The following is a 17,599-nucleotide window of genomic DNA, read 5'->3' as shown; positions in this document are numbered from 1 at the left end:
TTTTATGTTTGTACGTAAATTCACATTTTAATATATAGTAGTCTCATGCATCTATCCTAGAAATTTTTTGTTTGGAGAAAGGGTTAAGTGTGGCGGTAGGATGGAGTGAACAGTATGACTTGTTAGTGTCCTAGATCCACAAAATAATCTTAAACTGAGATGTACATACACACAGCCATGCATCCCACCCGTCCCCTCCCCCCCCAAAGCTATCTTCCTTTTGGCAAACACTCATACTACATGAAGGGAAAGGAGCAATGGATTGCACATATATAACTTTCTTTGTAAATTAATTTTATGGCAAGAATTTCTGAGGATTTTGGCAAATGCTTTATATCATTAATTCTGTTTTAAAACAAACAAACAAGAAACTTAGTCCAGGAGTTTTATTAATCACCAGCCTCAAAATTAATCAATAATCATGACTTCCATTCTCTTAATGCGGTTTTAAATTATGCAAAGTTGAAATTGTGCAGATTAACAATATTTAGATTCTTACTCTAGTAAAACAGAAGTAAAGTGAAACAAAAATTTTTGTCAGAAATCCCATAATTTCAGGTTGGCAGGCTGTCAATTTTAAATGTTACTCTTTGTTACCACCACACGGTGGTGCCACTTTATCTGATAAAGAAATATATGCCATCCTTTTTTCAGTATCATGTGAACCATGCCATTTATAGACATTGTAATGTCCATGTGACTTTGTTGACTATGGTACAAATATTTTAAACTGTGATTATAAATTGAAATGATGTTTAAATTTGTAACAGTGCAGCCAAGCATGCATTAATTGCTAGTGCTAAAAAATGCATATGAAAATCAGTTATTTTGGAACAGAAGTTAAATGCAATAAAATATATGAAAAAACGATTCATGCTACATATTACTGTTAATTTAGGAGAAAGTACTCTGAATCGTTAGCTAAAAGCAACACTAAAGTATATACACCTTTAAGCTTATGAAAGTTATAACCAAGCCAGGGGCTTGCTGATACTGAGGGCATCAGTGTGGCTTTATTGTGTCCCTAAGTCAGACTATCATCTGTGCTAAGGCATGAGGGTTTTTGATTGTTTGAAAGGTGGATATAGGAATGTGAGAAGTTTTATTTCAAGAGTTTGTTCTACCTAAGTATGTTTTAAAAGAAAAATATGATATGAGGATTATAGATTTATGTACTTCAGGAACCCATCTCGACTTTTACGTTTTATTCCATTGAGAAAATAACTCTTGAACTGTGGGACTTTCAGAACTTTCAAAATTTTTGAGAATGCATCCTTCATAAAATGTGGTCACTTTATGTTTACACAAATACACATATTCATACATACGTGTGTTTTCTCTATTAATTTATTCACATGTAACACTTTGAAGAGGCTGAAAGCTGACAGTCACTAATATTGCTCTGGGGCTGTGTATGAGCAAAAGTCCCATAACTTTTGCATGTTCAATTCCCATATTATACATCATTAAATTGGTGGTGTCATATTCTGATCAACTGCCAGTTTTAGATTAAAGGCACAGTCGTTGCTACCTTTGTGTTCTTTTTCCTTTTATAGATTGTTTCCCACTGCTTATTTTGTAGGGTTGTTCTTTGTATGTGTGATAAACATAAAAAACAACTGGCATGCTCCAGTTTATGAATAGGTTTTGTTCTCAGAATCCATTTTCAAGCCCAGCTACTTGGCATTTGGAATTTGTTTTCTCATAAAAATAATGTTATACATGGAGGCTAAATTTTCAGGCTAACCTACCAAACCTGTGTGTTTTATAATTAGTTTAGTCACCATTTAGAACTTGTTTTCTGTGAGAAAATGCACTACAACTTCTAACCACAGATCAAGAACAACCTTCTTAACCCCCTGTACCTTCTCCCATACACACTAAGTATAGCAGCCCTTTCTCCGACTTGTAGTCAGGTTTAATAGTGGGAATATAAGTATTTCGGATTCTCAGTGCATGGGGGGTAGGAATCTGGAATCTTTGTTACTAAAGAATAGTTAGAAATTGAGGTCTCATAAGAACATCATCTAGTTTGTTACTGCCCATGGTCTTTGATAGTTTGGGTTATAGCTCTTGTGGAGTTGGGAGATGCTAGAGTGTTCATTAAGAATGTTGATTCTCCATGTCAGGTGATACAGAATTGGTGGTTGCTCTGCTCTTTTAACTGAAAACAAGTAGGCAGTGGCAGATTGGCTCTGGTTGTGCAAAATCAGTTATGGATAAAGGCATCTACATATAGCCCTCAGCTGATGTCATGCTTAATGGTGAAAGATAGAATGCCTTTGTCCTAAGATTGGGAGCAAGACAATGATGTCCACTTTATCCTATTTAATACCATATCGGAAGTTCTACTCAGTTCATTAAGCAAAAAACAAAACAAAACAAAACAAAAAACAAATGAAAAGATACATAGAATGAAAAGGAAAAAATTAAACTGTTTTCAGACCACATGATTGCTTACAAGAAAACCACAAGGAATATACAAAAAAAATTTCTGGAGCTACTGATTTTAGCAAGATTGTAGGCTATATAAGGTTAACAAACAGAAATCACTTGTATTTCTGTATGCTAGTAATTACCAATGGAAACCAAAAAAAACTTAAAAAAATAACATAAAGCTCCAATAAATTATTAGGTTTAAATCAAAATTTGTATAGGATCTATATGCTAAAAACTGCAAAATGATGATGAAAAGAAACCAAAGGCCTAAGTAGGGAAGAGACATACCATGTTTATAGATTGGAAGAATTAATATATTAATGGTGTCAATTTAACCCAGATTTATATATAGATTTAATAAATTACCATTTAAATCTCAGCAGGATTCTTTATAGATATAGATAAGCTGATTCTAAAATTTTTATGAAAAAGCCAAGGAACTTAGTAGCCAGAAATTTTTTTAGAAGAAGAAAGTACATCATAAGACTTAACTGTGAAGCTACAGTAATGAAGACAGTATAGGTATTAGCAAAGAAGAGAGTCTTGTAGATCAGTGAAACAGAATGGAGTCCAGCAAGAGTCCATAAAAATGGGAGTCTTTTTTTTTAGAAATTCGTTTTTTTACTTATATTTTTTATTAATTTAAACTTTTTTTAGAACTATAGCAACAAACTCAAACATTCTTAACATATGATCATTCCGTTCTACATATATAATCAGTAATTCACAATATCATCACATAGTTGCATATTCATCATCATGATCATTTCTTAGAACATTTGTATCAATTCAGAAAAAGAAATAAAAGACAACAGAAAAAAATTCATACACACCATACCCCTTACCCTGCCTTTCATTGATCACTAGCATTTCAATCTACTAAATTTATTTTAACATTTGCACCCCCCATTATTTATTTTTATGCTGTATGTTTTACTCATCTGTTGATAAGGTGGATAAAAGGAGCATCAGACACAAGGTTTTCACAATCACATAGTCACATTGTGAAAACTATATCATTATACAATTATCTTCAAGAAACATGGCTACTGGAACACAGCTGTACATTTTCAGGCAGTTCCCTCCAGCCTCTCCATTAAATTTTGACTAACAAGGTGATATCTATTGAACACATAAGAATAACCTCCAGGATAACCTCTTGACTCTATTTGGAATCTCTTAGCCATTGACACTTTATTTTGACTCATTTCACTCTTCCCCCTTTTGGTCGAGAAGGTTTTCTCAATCCCTTGATGTGGAGTCCCAACTCATTCTAGGATTTCTGTCCCACGTTGCCAGGAAGGTTCACACCCCTGGTAGTCACTCCCCATGTATACGGAAGGGTGGTGAGTTTGCTTGTTGTGTTGGCAGGAGAGAGAGGCCACATCTGAGCAACAAAAGTTCTCTTGGGTGTGACTCTTAGGCCTAATTTTAAGTAGGTTTGACGTATTCTTTGTGGGGTCAGGCTTCACATGAACAAACCCCAAGATTGGGAACTCAACCTATTGCCTTGGCTGTCCCCACTGCTTGTGAGAATAGCAAGAATCCTCCACTTGGGGAAGTTGAATTTTCCCACCATTCCCCGAAGGGGACTTTGCAAATACTTTTTTACTCGCTGTTCAAATCACTCTGGGATTTACAAACGTACAAAATCTTATGCCCTGCTCAAGGTTCCATGTACTTATGGTGTTCAATTAAGCTGTCCACGTAAGTTATATTAGGAACTGCACTAGTCAAAATATAAATTTTGTACCAAATAAACATTTTTTGCTTTAGTCTCACACATAAGTTAAAATTTTAAAATATTAATTACCATCTGTTTTCAACACCCTGCAGTAATGACATTCCTTTGTTCGTCCTCATGCAAAAACATTTTAAAATTTGTACACTTGGTCACTATAAAATGGGAGTTTTTTTATAACATCTTTATTGAAACATAATTAACATACTATACTGTGTTAAATTGTGTAAGTGTACAATCCATTGATTTTTAGTATATCTACAGAGTTGTAGATATCATCACCACACCACAGTCACCATCACCACAATCGATTGTAGAACATTTTCATCTTAAGTTTGCCTATTCTGGACATTTCATATAAGTGGAATCATGCAATATTAGTTCTTTTGTATCTGCTTATTTCATTTAGCATGTTTTTAAGATTTATCCATGTTGATGTATGTATCAGTATTTCATTCCTTTTTATGGTCAAATAATATTCCATTGTATAGATATACCACATATTGTTTATCCATTTATCCATTGATGGGCACTTGGTTTTTTTTTGCCCACCTTTTGGCCATGACCAGTTGGTTTTTGCCCAAGGTGCAAATGCAATTAACTAAGAAAGGATACTCTTCAGCAAAAGAACATGGATATACACATGGAAAGAAAAGAACCTAAACCTCACACCATTTATAAAAATTAACTCAGAATGGACATAGATCTAAATGTAAAACATAAAACTATAAAGCCTTTAGAAGAAAACATAGGAGAAGCGCTTGTGACCTGAGGGTAGAAAAGAGTTCTTGGATATGATAGTAAAAAATACAATTGAAAAGAAAAAACGTATGAATTGAATTTCATCAAAATTAAACCTCATTGTGTGCTGTTGACACTGTTAAGAGAATTAAAAAAATATTAATTCTAATTAAGCTACGGAGGGGGAGAAAATACTTTCAGATCACATATTTGACAAGACTTGTATCCAGAATTTGTAAAGAATTCTCAGAACTCAACAAGAAAACAAACTATCCAGTTTAAAAATGGTCAGAAGGCTTGAACAGACATTTCACCAGAGAATATAGGGATTGCAAATGAGCACATGAAAAGATATTTAAAATAATTAGTCATAGGGGAAATGCAAATTGAAACCACAATCCAATATCATTACACGCCTATTAGAAACAAACTGTGGTACATCCATACAAAATGGATTACTTCTTAGCAAAAAATAGGAAGAACCAAAGGTACACAAAATAGCTTGAATGAATCTTATAGGTATTATGCTGAGTGAAAGAAACCAGTTTCAAAAGGTTATATATTGTGTGATTCTAGTTATATGATATTCTGGAAAAGATGAAACACAAGTAATGGAGACTAGATCTGTGGTTGCCAGGAGTTAGGGCTTGGGTGGGGTTTGCAGGCACAAAGGGACAGCACAGGGAGTTTTTTGAGTTGGTGAAACGTTTCTATCCTGATTGTGGTGGTGATTACAGAACTCTATACGTGTGTTAAAATTTGTAGAACTATAAACCAAAAAAGACAAAAGATAGGGACTCATTAATTAGGAACTACCTCCAACTGCAAAACCAGTAAACTATTAATAAATTGGAGGAAATAGCCTTCAAGAAAAAAATTCAACTTTTTTATGAAATAAAAAAGAACATAAAAAGAGTAACTTCTTCAATAGCCTATTCTTGTCACAGTTTTGAACTTTTTAAAAACATTTTTATTGATAAAACAACTACAAGGACATACATTCTTAACATACAAGTATTTCATACATGGTGTACAATCAGTGGTGCACAATATCATCACATAGTTGCATATTCATCATCATGATCATTTTTTAGAACATTTTCATCAATTCAGAAAAAGAAATAAAAAGAAAAAAGAAAAAACTTACACATACCATACCCCTTACTCCTCCCTTTCATTGACCACTAGTATTTCCATCTACCCCATATATATTTTTTCATTTTTAACATTTGTTCCCCCTATTATTTATTTATTTTTAATCCATATGTTTTACTCATCTGTCCATACTGTAGATAAAAGGAACATCAGACACAAGGTTTTCACAATCACACAGTCACATTACAAAAACTGTATCATTATACAATCATCTTCAAGAAACATGGCTACTGGAACACAGCTCTACAGTTTCAGACACTTCCCTCTAGCCTAATATACCTTAAACTAAAAAGGTGATATCTATATAATCTATATAAGGCTAAGAATAGCCTCCAGGATAACCTCTTGACTCTGTTTGAAATCTCTCAGCCACTAACACTTTGTCTCATTTCTCCTTTCCTCCTTTTGGTCGAGAAGGTTTTCTCAATCCCTTGATGCTGAGTCACAGCTCATTCTAGGATTTCTGTCCCACATTGCCAGGGAGGTTTACACCCTCGGGAGTCATGTCCCACGTAGAGAGAGTGAGGGCAGTGAGTTTGCTTGTTGTGTTGGCTGAGAGAGAGATAGGCCACATCTGAGCAACAAAAGAGGTTCACTAGGGGTGACTCTTAGGCCTAATTTTAAGTAGGCTTAGCCTATCCTTTGTGGGGATAAGTTTCATATGAAGAAACCCCAAGGTTGAGGGCTTCGCCTATTGATTTGGTAGTTTCAGACTTTTTAAACTAAATCTTTACCAATTGGATCTTGTAAATCTTATTTTAAAAATATTTTTTCTCCTAAATACATTTGAGATATCTTCACTATTCTCTAAAAATCTTCTGTGTTCCATAAAGCATACCAGTTAATTCCTAAAACATTGAACACCAAAAACTGCTCAGATTGTATTGATTTTATAGAGTTTTGCAGAATTGTGTATTTCTTGTAATGAGTGCTACCCATTGGGTCTTGTAAATCTTTGCTGCAGATTTTTTTTTGTAGTGATATCAGTTGTAACACAATATGGCCGTTTTTCAGATTCCCTGGTTCATTGTAAAGCTATCTCACACATACTGAGTTGATTTCATTCTAAGTTTTCACGGGTTCTGATATATTTGCATTACCCACTAGTACAAAGAATAAGAAGAGTGTAAGAGCCTAACTTATTGACAACTTGTGGGAAAATAGTTTGAAAGGAGCCATAAAATAAGGAGGGCTCATAAATGTGGTCCATATATTTAAAGAATAAATACGAGACTAGAATGTATAATAGGAACCTAGCATGTAGGAATCAAGAGTTAATCTTCTGTGTATATTCAGCATTTGTCAAATTCTTAATAGAATGCTTTCTCCAGCTCTGAGGTTGACAACTTAAGCAAAACTTGGAAACAATTGGCAAGGTTCCTGAGAAGAGCAATGAGACTTATTAGAGAATAAAAATAAGACCATTGAGAAAAGGTTAAAAGAATTTAAGTTCCTAGAGAAGAGAGAATGGGGGGATTTAAAGCATATAAAGAGCTAGGACATGAGTGATAACTTTATTTTGACAAATCAGGTGGTACAAAAAGGAATGTCCTAAATTTTTTCAGGAAGGATTTATTGACATAAGAACTTTTTTCTCCATTCCAAGATGATTGAAACCATATTGCATGCTCTCTATTGCTCCCTGGGCTTTTCTGGTTTTCTCTCTACCAATTGGGCCATTCTAATTTTTACCTCTCTTCTAGAATGGATCACTCCTCGGTTCTCCTTGCTTCTTATCCTTCCTCCCTCCCCATTCTTCTTTTTTCCTCACCTCCTTGCTGAAATATTATGGCTTTCACTTCTACCTTGTTCATTTTTCAGTTCCATTCTCGTTGAAAAGCCACCTGTGAGACCTATCCATAATAAAGTATGTCAGGTCGCTTTCCTGTTTATAATCCTTTATTCTCTCCCCTAACTTAGAGCAGAGTCTCACAACCACAGTCTCTCCAGGGACAGGATCCTGGAGAGGAGGGATGGAGTGACAGGTGTCCATAACTGTCTTGCATATTTCATCTCCGTGGCACTTCACTGAACATGCTTGAGTTACCCACCCAGTTTGTCAGGAAACAAGGTAGGAAGTAATGGGATATGGGACAAATTTACACTCTTTGCCATATGATAAATACTCTTTCATACTTAGTCCTCTTCTTGCCTTTCCAACCCCATGCCGCACCACATTCTTCTCCCCCCCATCATCCTGCCCTGGACTGTGGCTTTTGTTTTCCTTTCATCTTCCATTACACATACATATAGTTCTTAGGATTTGTTTAACAATGAGAGGCTGAAAGGAAATACAGGCCTTTCCTAAGGTTGCTTGGGTTTTCCATACAGATTGTTGTACTTACTTTTAAGAACAAAAAGAGGCTTGATTTCCTGAATTTTTCCCCACATTATCTCCAGAGGGATTTGCCATTCTAGTTTGGAGTTTGTCTGGATTGCATATTGATGTGAAAAAAATAGAAATCAAATTAAATATATGGTAGCCTATGACATGTTCTGGGACCTCTCCTGTAACTACTTGTTGAAGAGTGCTTAGAAAGCTGTTGCTTTTTTATTTCTTTGCTTTGTATATATGTTATACTATATAATAAAAAAGTTAAAAAAAAAAAAGCGATTGTCAGCCCTTGCATAATGCTTACTATTTTCTACTAGTCATGGTTGTAAGTACATGTATTTACATATATTAAATGCATACTCATATATAATACTTGCAGCTACCATATGAGTTCATAACATTTAGCCCCATTTTACAGATGTGGAAACTGAGGTATGGAGGATAAAGTAGCCTGAGGAGGTTACATGGTTAGTAAAAAGTGGAGTGGGGATTGAAAGCCAGGGAATCTGGCTCCAGAGCCCACACTCTAGACTCTTCTGTGGTCTCTCCATTGTAATACTGCTGCTACTGTGACTTGGATTTAATGAAAATGAACATTTAAAGAAAAAGTTACTTTATGTTCATTTAGATAATGAATAACACGTTTAAATTATTAGAAGGGAACATTAAGATGACTCATCCAAAGGTAAAGTAAGAAGGTTACCGGTTATTAATAGTAGTTCCTTTATACATTTTAGGTAGTGTTTATTGACCAAAAGGGAATGTAAATCAAATCGAAGTTATTTCTGGGACTCTGTCATCTTAAAAGTTGTATAATGGCTTTTGGCTTTATTATTAAAAACAAACCCAAATAACTTTATAAAGTAGAATTTAACCAGAATATGATTGGTAATGTTTCTGTATAATTCTGTGTTGTCAGATCCCCCTCTGGAATATTACTTTATATTATGGACACCATATATTTAAAAAAAATTTTTTTTTAATTTTTATATTCAACATACAAACACAAACATTCTTACTATATGATCATTCCATTCTTGTTAATAATTAATAACTCACAATATCATCACATAGTTGTAATTTCATCATGATCATTTCTTAGAACATTGACATCAATTCAGAAAAAGAAATAAAAAGAAAACAGAAAAAATTTCATATGTACCATACCCCTTACTCCTCCCTTTCATTGATCGCTAGCATTTCAATCTACTAAATTTATTTTAACATTTGTTTCCCCTATTATTTATTTATTTTTAATCCATATGTTTTACTCACCTGTTGATAAGGTAGATAAAAGGAGCTTCAAACACAAGGTTTTCACAATCACACAGATGGACACCATATTTTAAGAAAACCTCAGCTGGACTGGGGAAGAGATTTAGAACTATGTTACATAAGAAAAATTTGAAGGAACTGGGGATGCTCAGTCAGAAGAAGGACAACAGTCCCAAATATATAAAAGGCTGTTGTTTGGAAGAAGACCTTGTGTTGTTGGATTCAGTTGTCAACTTGGCCAGGTGAGCATACCTAGTCTTGTTGCTGTGGACATAAGCCAATGGTATGGGAACCTCATCTGTTGCTAATTACATCTGCAGTTGGCTAGGAGGCGTGTCTGCTGCAGTGAGTGATGTTTGACTTACTTGGCCGGTGCTTAAATGAGAGAGCGCAATGTAGCACAGCCTAAGCAGCTCAGCATTCCTCATCTCAGCACTAGCAGCTCAGCCCAGGCCTTTGGAGATGCAGAAAGAAATCACCCCGGGAAGGTTGTTGGAACCCAGGGGCCTGGAGAGAAGACCAGCAGAGACCATCCTGTGCCTTCCCACGTAAGAAAGAACCTCAGTGGAAAGTTGGCTGCCTTTCCTCTGAAGAACTAACAAAATAAATCCCCTTTTATTAAAAGCCAATCCATCTCTGGTGTGTTGCATTCCAGAAGCTAGCAAACTAGAACAGACTTTAACTGCATAGGATAAAATTGGATCAGAATGATAGCTCAGTAGAAGCCAAATGTGAAATTGGTTGGCTTGTTTTTGTAGGTTGCTTTGTCAGAAGGTTTTCAAGCAGGGGATGGGTAATCTCTGGAAAAGAGATGTTGCAGAGCAGATTCAGCCATGGTTTCGTTGGACTAGATCCCTTTTTAGTTCCATTTTCACAATTCTTGGCACATAATAGATACTCAGTAGATTAATCATTAAAAAGATTTAGAGCAGGAGAAATATTCTTATGTCACTATTTGAAATAAAGTGACTTGTAATATTTGATTCTGCTCTGATCACAAGGAGGGGTTGAGAGGGATATTTAACTTTATTTAGAAGTTGATTTGGTTGCCTTTCTAGTTCCTCTTATAGACCACAAAGTTTTATAGGTTTGTTGAGCTCTCCAGGAAAAGATAAATAACTTGCATAGCTATTATATAGATTTCTGCTATGTAAGTGTTAAAAAGTTAAAAATGCACACATTTTTATATGTATGTGTATCTTAGCTTATTTGTGAACTCTTCCATATTAGAACTGTATATTTTTGTGTTTGTCTGGGTACTTGTTTTGGTTTGCTAAAGCTTCTGGAATGCAATATACCAGAAATGAATTGGCTTTTGCAGTGGGGATTTATTAGGTTACAAATTTACAGTTCTAAGGCCATGAAAATGTCCAAATTAAGGCATCCAGGTAAAGATACCCATGACTCTGAAGAAAGGCCAATGGCATCTGGGGTTCCTCTGTCACATAGGGAGGCACATGGTGATATCTGTTGGCCCTTCTCTCTGAAATGTCTTTGGGCTTCTGGATGTCTTTCCTTGTACTTCCCAGGGCATTTCTGTCTCTGTCTCCAAACATGTCTGCCTTTTATCCTCTCAGAAAGGACTTCAATAAAGATGATTAAGACCCACCTTGATTTGGGTGGGCCACATCTCTATGGAAACAACGTAATCCAAAGATCCTGTCCATAATAGGTCTGCATCCACAAGAGTGGATTAGAAGAACATAGCTTTTCTGGGGTACATAACAGTTTCACACCAGCACAACACCTATTCCAGAACCTCTTTGAAATAAATATGTTAAAATGCTTTCAAACTATGTGTGGGTGGGGAGGGGTCACCTGTAATTCTCATCATTATTCAGAAATAGAATCCTATTTATGTATTCTAATGTTGGTTCTAAAATTTAGAAACCATTAACTTCAGTGAACTGTGTTTGAGTTGTGTTTAATGTAGAGAGGAGTATATTTAGTGCTTATGTTGTTTTTGTAGGTGCGTGTGAGGGAACCTTAGCCTGCTCTACCTGTCACCTGATCTTTGAAGAGCACATATTCGAGAAATTACAAGCAATCACTGATGAGGAGAATGACATGCTTGATCTGGCCTATGGGCTCACAGACACGTAAGCTTTTAGGATCATTTCAGTTGTACCAATAATATGGCAAAATAGAAGTTTTATTATATTGTGTCTACCTAATATCAGACCCATGAATGTAAGTGTTTTCCCAGCTAAGATAAAATTTACAAATTTTGAATATCAAATGTATGGCATTTTTCTTTGTTTTTACCATTCTATATTTTAGTCCTTATGAAACTTTCCTTTTTACAGAAGTAAAAAAAAATTTAATTGGAAATATACATTCTAGATCCTCTGGTAAGTCTTATTTAGTTTATTCTTATTTTAAAAATTAGTATTTATCATAGTTTAACTTGGATTACAATTAAATTTAATGCTTTTGCTCTTTATGTTATTCTTGAAGGACAGGTTTGATAGTTGAACAAAATTATAGTGGAAAGTTTTACCTGCTCGAGAGAACAAAATTTTTAAAGAAACAACATATAATAGTAAATATGTTAAAATGAATACTTCTGTTTATAAGTGCATGTTAAAGTGCCCTTGTTGTAATAGATACTTTTAAAAGTAAAAATTTACAGTAGCCAGTGATATCAAGGGGTATCTTATGTTTTTTAATGGTCTAATCTTTTGGTTGGAGTCAAGGAAGGAAACTAGTTGATTTACTATTTCAATGATGAGATAATGAATGCTTAATTAAATAAGATTGACTTAGGTTTTCAATTTGGTGACCCTAATGAAAAAATAATTTTAAAAAATTGTAATAATAATAACTTTGTATATTTAATGTGTATTATGTAACTAGAATTTGTTGGACACCTTGTATAAACTCTCTCATCTAATTCTCACAAAAATTTTTAGATTATTGGTATTTATTTTTGAGGTAAAGAATTAGTTCCGTTCATAGTTTCTTTTTATCTCGATGGAGGTGAGACTGATACCTTGGGAGGAGAAACTGAGAAAATAGTATGTCTTCAGACTCTGTAGTAAAGCAGATGGTGGCTGCTATCTACCTGTCCTCTCTCACCTCTTCATATACCTCATCATCTGTGAGCACATTTTATTTTTTAAACAGTGACACATAATACATTCACTGATATAATTTGGTTGTGAAAATTGTTCCTTAGTGGAATAAGTAAGTCATAACTAACTGCCCATGTAAGTGGATAAAGTTTGTATGTGCTCATAGCAGATAATGTTCCAAGTGAAGAGAAAAAAAGAGGGAGTTGGGGGAAGAAGAAGTACAGTTAGAAAAGATGTAAGAATATAGAAAGATACAAAAGGATTATTGTGAACCGAAATTAGCCAAGAACATCAATAAGACAAGTTTAGAACTCAGTAATGAAGAGCAAGGAATGGTTTTTATAGAATTTTAGAGTTGGTATTCTTAAGTACAGAAAACTCGAGTAGAGATTATTTGTGAGGAAAGCGGCCAATGCTTTTCACAGTTAGCATTTATTTGCAAAGCACTGACATATTTGGAGAGGAAAGACTTGTTCAAAGCTAATAACCATATGTAAACTCCTATTGCTGAGATACCATACAGTTTAAAACAAAGAAATAAGAAGATTCCACCTTTTAGCTCATATATTTTATTTTAGAGTTTGATGCTTTGTAAATTTCTTTAATTTTTAAAGCTAAAACACCATTTTAATGTTTATTATAGGCCATATGTCATCTTGATTATTGATGGATTGATTATACACTTAATCATATGGCACTTATATAGGTTGCTTGTCTCCTCCCATTAGATTATGCATTTCTCAGGAACAGGCGCCATTTCTTGTTTCATTATTATATTTCCATTGCTTTTAGCATGGTGCCTGACTTATAATAGGAGGTCACCAACTACTTCTGGAATTAATAGTTGATGGAAAAGGAGATTCATGAATTATCTGTCAATCTATGTTTGATGATTGTCATTGCTTCTGCCACCATTTTCCATGGATAATCTACATAGAGATTTCATAATCTGTAAAATGAGGATAATAATAATAATAATGATAATACCCATCTTATAGGATTGTTGTGGTTAGTTAATGAATAAATATATGTAAAGCCTTTAGAACAATGGCTGGTAAAAAAAGAGCATTCATTAAATGATAGTTGTTAGCATTATAACTACAAAAATATCAATTTATATGTCATATACCTACTCTAATGCCTAACCACTTCATAGGAATTATTTCTGACCTTCAGGGTTAGGCAGTATTATCAACATTTTATAAATGGGAAGCTAAGTTTAGTTTTCTGAGATTTGCTCAAGGCCACATAGCTAGTGGGTTCCGGAGCCCTTGGATGTTTGCTGTTTTAGGCTGCTTCTCTGAGTTGAAAACCAACTTGGAAAGAAAGTAAATTTAACATTCAGTGTTTTTCTCCTGTCAGGTATATATGGCAAAAGTGACTCGAGAAAATATCTTCAAGGTTTGCACAAATGTCAGAATTATGTGGAACTAATAAGAAATCAAGGAAGACTTTCCTACTGTCTCCTTCTCTATAAAAGATAGCTTTATATAGGGTAGACTTTAAAGCGAGAGACCTTTAAGGAGGTAGAGGAAACAGGAGAATGAGAAAATAGCCATAGAGCTGTAAGAGCAAATAAAAACTCTCATTGGCCCCTTCCCTATATTCCCATGATACACTTTTTCTTCTTTTATTACACTTATTATGTTCTGCCCTGTTTGATTTATAATTGTTTCCATGTTTCCTTTAGATAAAACTAGTTTTATCTTGCTTATCTTTTTATGAACACCAAGAGTCACTTAGCAGTCTCCTTTAGGCCAATGAATGTATCCAAATTGTCCTGCCACTATTTCTTTACTGCAGATACAGCTTAATTCAAATTGAATGTTTTGTCAAGGTTGTTTCTAATTTAAAAGAAACTATTTCTGAAAGGGAGTTTTTCTTTCTCAGCAATTAAGATTTTCCATGGTTGAATATACCAACTTCCCAGTGGTCCTTCATTGCTCACCAATTAAAACCTGCACTCATTAATCCATGTTCAAAGCTGCCTGTGTCCCTGTCCACCTTTCTAGCTCATCCTCCTTCTTGTCCTTGTTTACTCTTTGCACCATCCAAACTGATGCTTCAATCAAACATGCCCTGAACTTTCCTGCATTCTGTTACCTTTGCCTGATACCTTTCTCCTTTATCATCTATTAAATCCTACCCTTCCTTCAAGCCTGTTCTAAGCACCATCTCCCCTGGCCAGAATTAACTGCTTTTCCCTTAGCCTCTCAGAGCCATTTGACTTTCTCTCTCTGCGGCATTTGTCAGAATCTCACATGTTAATTATCTGTGAATGTCTCTTCTCTTCTATTTGATTACAGTTTTACTCCTTAATGTTGATATTAGCAACTAATCCTTGCAGCAGTCCTGTGAGGATCACTGTTATCTAGAGGATTTGGTTAAGAAACTGCTGTTTGGAGGGATGAACAAAGTTGCCTATGAACATGTCATGTTAAGGCTGGATTCTGGACCACAGATCTATTTCCTCTCACACCTGATCAGTCTCCTGAATGGCATTTGGTATCCGTAGCACCCAGCACAGTGCTTGACACATTGAGTTGCTGTTTTGTGTATACTCGATGAATTTTTAACAGTGCATTTAGATGCTTAGTAAATATTTGATGTACGTATTAATGAAACTGAGACCTGCATATCACATTTAATCAAATCAGACACAGTTTGATTGTAAGAGTAATATTTATTTTAATGTGCCACTAAGAAAGAAAGCAACACTGATGATTAAAATATGGCACAATTTTTTCTTATCACTTAAAATATTTTAGACTTACGTAGACACGGATTTGCGTTATATCCCTGTTATGAAAAAAGAAAGTATAAATCAAACAAAATTAATAGTTTTCCTGCCAAAAAAAAGAAAGAAAATAACGTTATGATCGTGTCTCCAATGACATATACTTGTTTTACTAATATGAAATATACCCTGTGCTATTTTTAGCACTTTTCTGTGTTCTTAACTTTTGTTATCTTTTGGATTAATTTTGAATATAAAATTCAGCACATGTAGTATTAACAGTTCCCTAACTCAGTTGAAGAGACACCTATATGAATATTAGAACCGAATTCACGGCCATAACATGACTGCAGCGTCACAGTTGAGCAGTGATTATAAGATGCCATTGATTTTAAGGTATATCTTGAGTTCAGAGATGTTAAAAATATTGGAAAAAAATACATGTCTTAAGACTTATGGTATCTGTTTTTTTGTATTTCAAATTTCTTGTTTTAAATGCTTTAAAAAGTGTAGATCTCTTTTTGGTTTTAATTATCTGGGAGTTGATGTATTAGTTTTCTTAGTCATGCTAACCTCTGTTCTCTTCTCCACCATTGTGTCTTTGGACTGTTTCATTGCTTGCCAGCCACTTTACCAAAAAAAAAGCATTAATTCTGGTGAAAAAATTATTTAGTAATAGAAACTGAAGACTAAATGGAGGCGTTGGTATGCAGCTTTGTTTTTTTGTTTTTCATATTTATACTCTGTAACCCTTTTGTTGAAGGATTTGGTTATATTGTTTCAGCTTAAGGGGGATTTAAAAGGTAAATAAATTGCCTACTGCTTTTGGTAAGAAAATATAAAAATATCCTAAACACCTGCATTGTCTTGGAATAATATCTACATAATACTAAACCATACCTTTCTTCCCCTTTTTTAAACAGATCACGCTTGGGCTGCCAAATCTGTTTGACGAAGTCTATGGACAATATGACTGTTCGAGTACCTGATGCGGTGGCTGATGCCAGACAATCCATTGATATGGGCAAGAACCCCTGAGCTAGAATAAATAGGAATATTTTCATGAAATCTTACCTATTTTTATAATTATTTCTTAATGTAATTAAATGAGGCATGGATTTATTATAATTAGCTTTCCTGTTTTAATTTACCTTGCATAATACTGAATTTTGTAGTTCTGAAAGTATGCAATCCTTACTTTGGTTAAACTATAAAAATGTCAAGCAGATATTAGACAATAGTTAATAATGTAAAATGTAACACATTTTACCTTGTATTTGTTTAGTTACATTAGCAAAATGCTTTCGTATAAATCTTGTATCTCCTTACCTATAAGGTAAATAAAAAAACTGTTATTATCCCTGTTTGATCTGGATGAAGGCAGGGATCTAAAATGGCTTGTCTAGGGCCATACAACTAATTAGAAAATCTGGTGATGGAGCCCACATCTTGTCGCTACAAGTTAAATGTTTAGACTGAAACTGGAAAAATTATGACTATCTTAGAAGAGTGATTAAATATGAGTGTGTATGGACAAAAATACTTAATTGCTCAGTGAACAGTTTCAGAGACAGTTATTAACCTGATTTCCAAGACAGTTATTAACATTATAAAGAAATACTTTAAAATTTGATTCATTGAGAAGTCTGAACATAGGCATTATACACTATAAAAGAAGTTTGATCTCTATTCAGACAGTACAGGAGAAATACACTAACTATTAAATATCTGTATCTTTTCTGTTCTAAGCAGAATGGTCTATCTTTGTAATCCTTTTAATAATTGTACTAAATTGTAAATCTCAGCAGAATGGAAATCTTATGATTTAAGATTATATCATAATTAGGCTTTCTTTGTCCTGAGCCAGTAAAGGAAATGAATAGGCTGCCACATTGCATAACTCTAGGGGGTGCCATTCTCTTAAAGCTGAAGTTGCACAGCAGTATGCATTAGTTCCAGACGTGAGTACCACAGATTACCAGTTACCAATGGGAAATATATGTATCCTTATTTTTACTAAAAATAAATTTGTACAAGTTAATAAAAGGGTAGACTGTTTGCTCTTTGGAAGTACAGTAAAATTAGGACTAATTGTAAGAAGG

At 34.3% G+C, this 17,599-nt stretch overlaps 1 protein-coding gene across 1 annotated transcript in view; it reads left to right on the top strand.

Moving 5' to 3' along the window:
- FDX1 (ferredoxin 1) overlaps positions 1-16,625 on the top strand; it is a 41,955-nt gene extending 25,330 nt beyond the window's left edge. The window contains exons 3-4 of the mRNA XM_077113025.1: positions 11,656-11,785; positions 16,421-16,625. Coding sequence (XP_076969140.1) covers positions 11,656-11,785; positions 16,421-16,535 — 245 coding nt within the window. The 3' untranslated portion in view covers positions 16,536-16,625. The remainder of the gene's footprint in view (positions 1-11,655; positions 11,786-16,420) is intronic.
- The last annotated feature ends 974 nt before the right edge of the window (positions 16,626-17,599 follow it).

The sequence above is a fragment of the Tamandua tetradactyla genome, chromosome 8, assembly GCF_023851605.1.
Source record: "Tamandua tetradactyla isolate mTamTet1 chromosome 8, mTamTet1.pri, whole genome shotgun sequence".
Taxonomy (NCBI): domain Eukaryota; kingdom Metazoa; phylum Chordata; class Mammalia; order Pilosa; family Myrmecophagidae; genus Tamandua; species Tamandua tetradactyla.
This window is presented reverse-complemented; position numbering and strand designations above follow the sequence as displayed.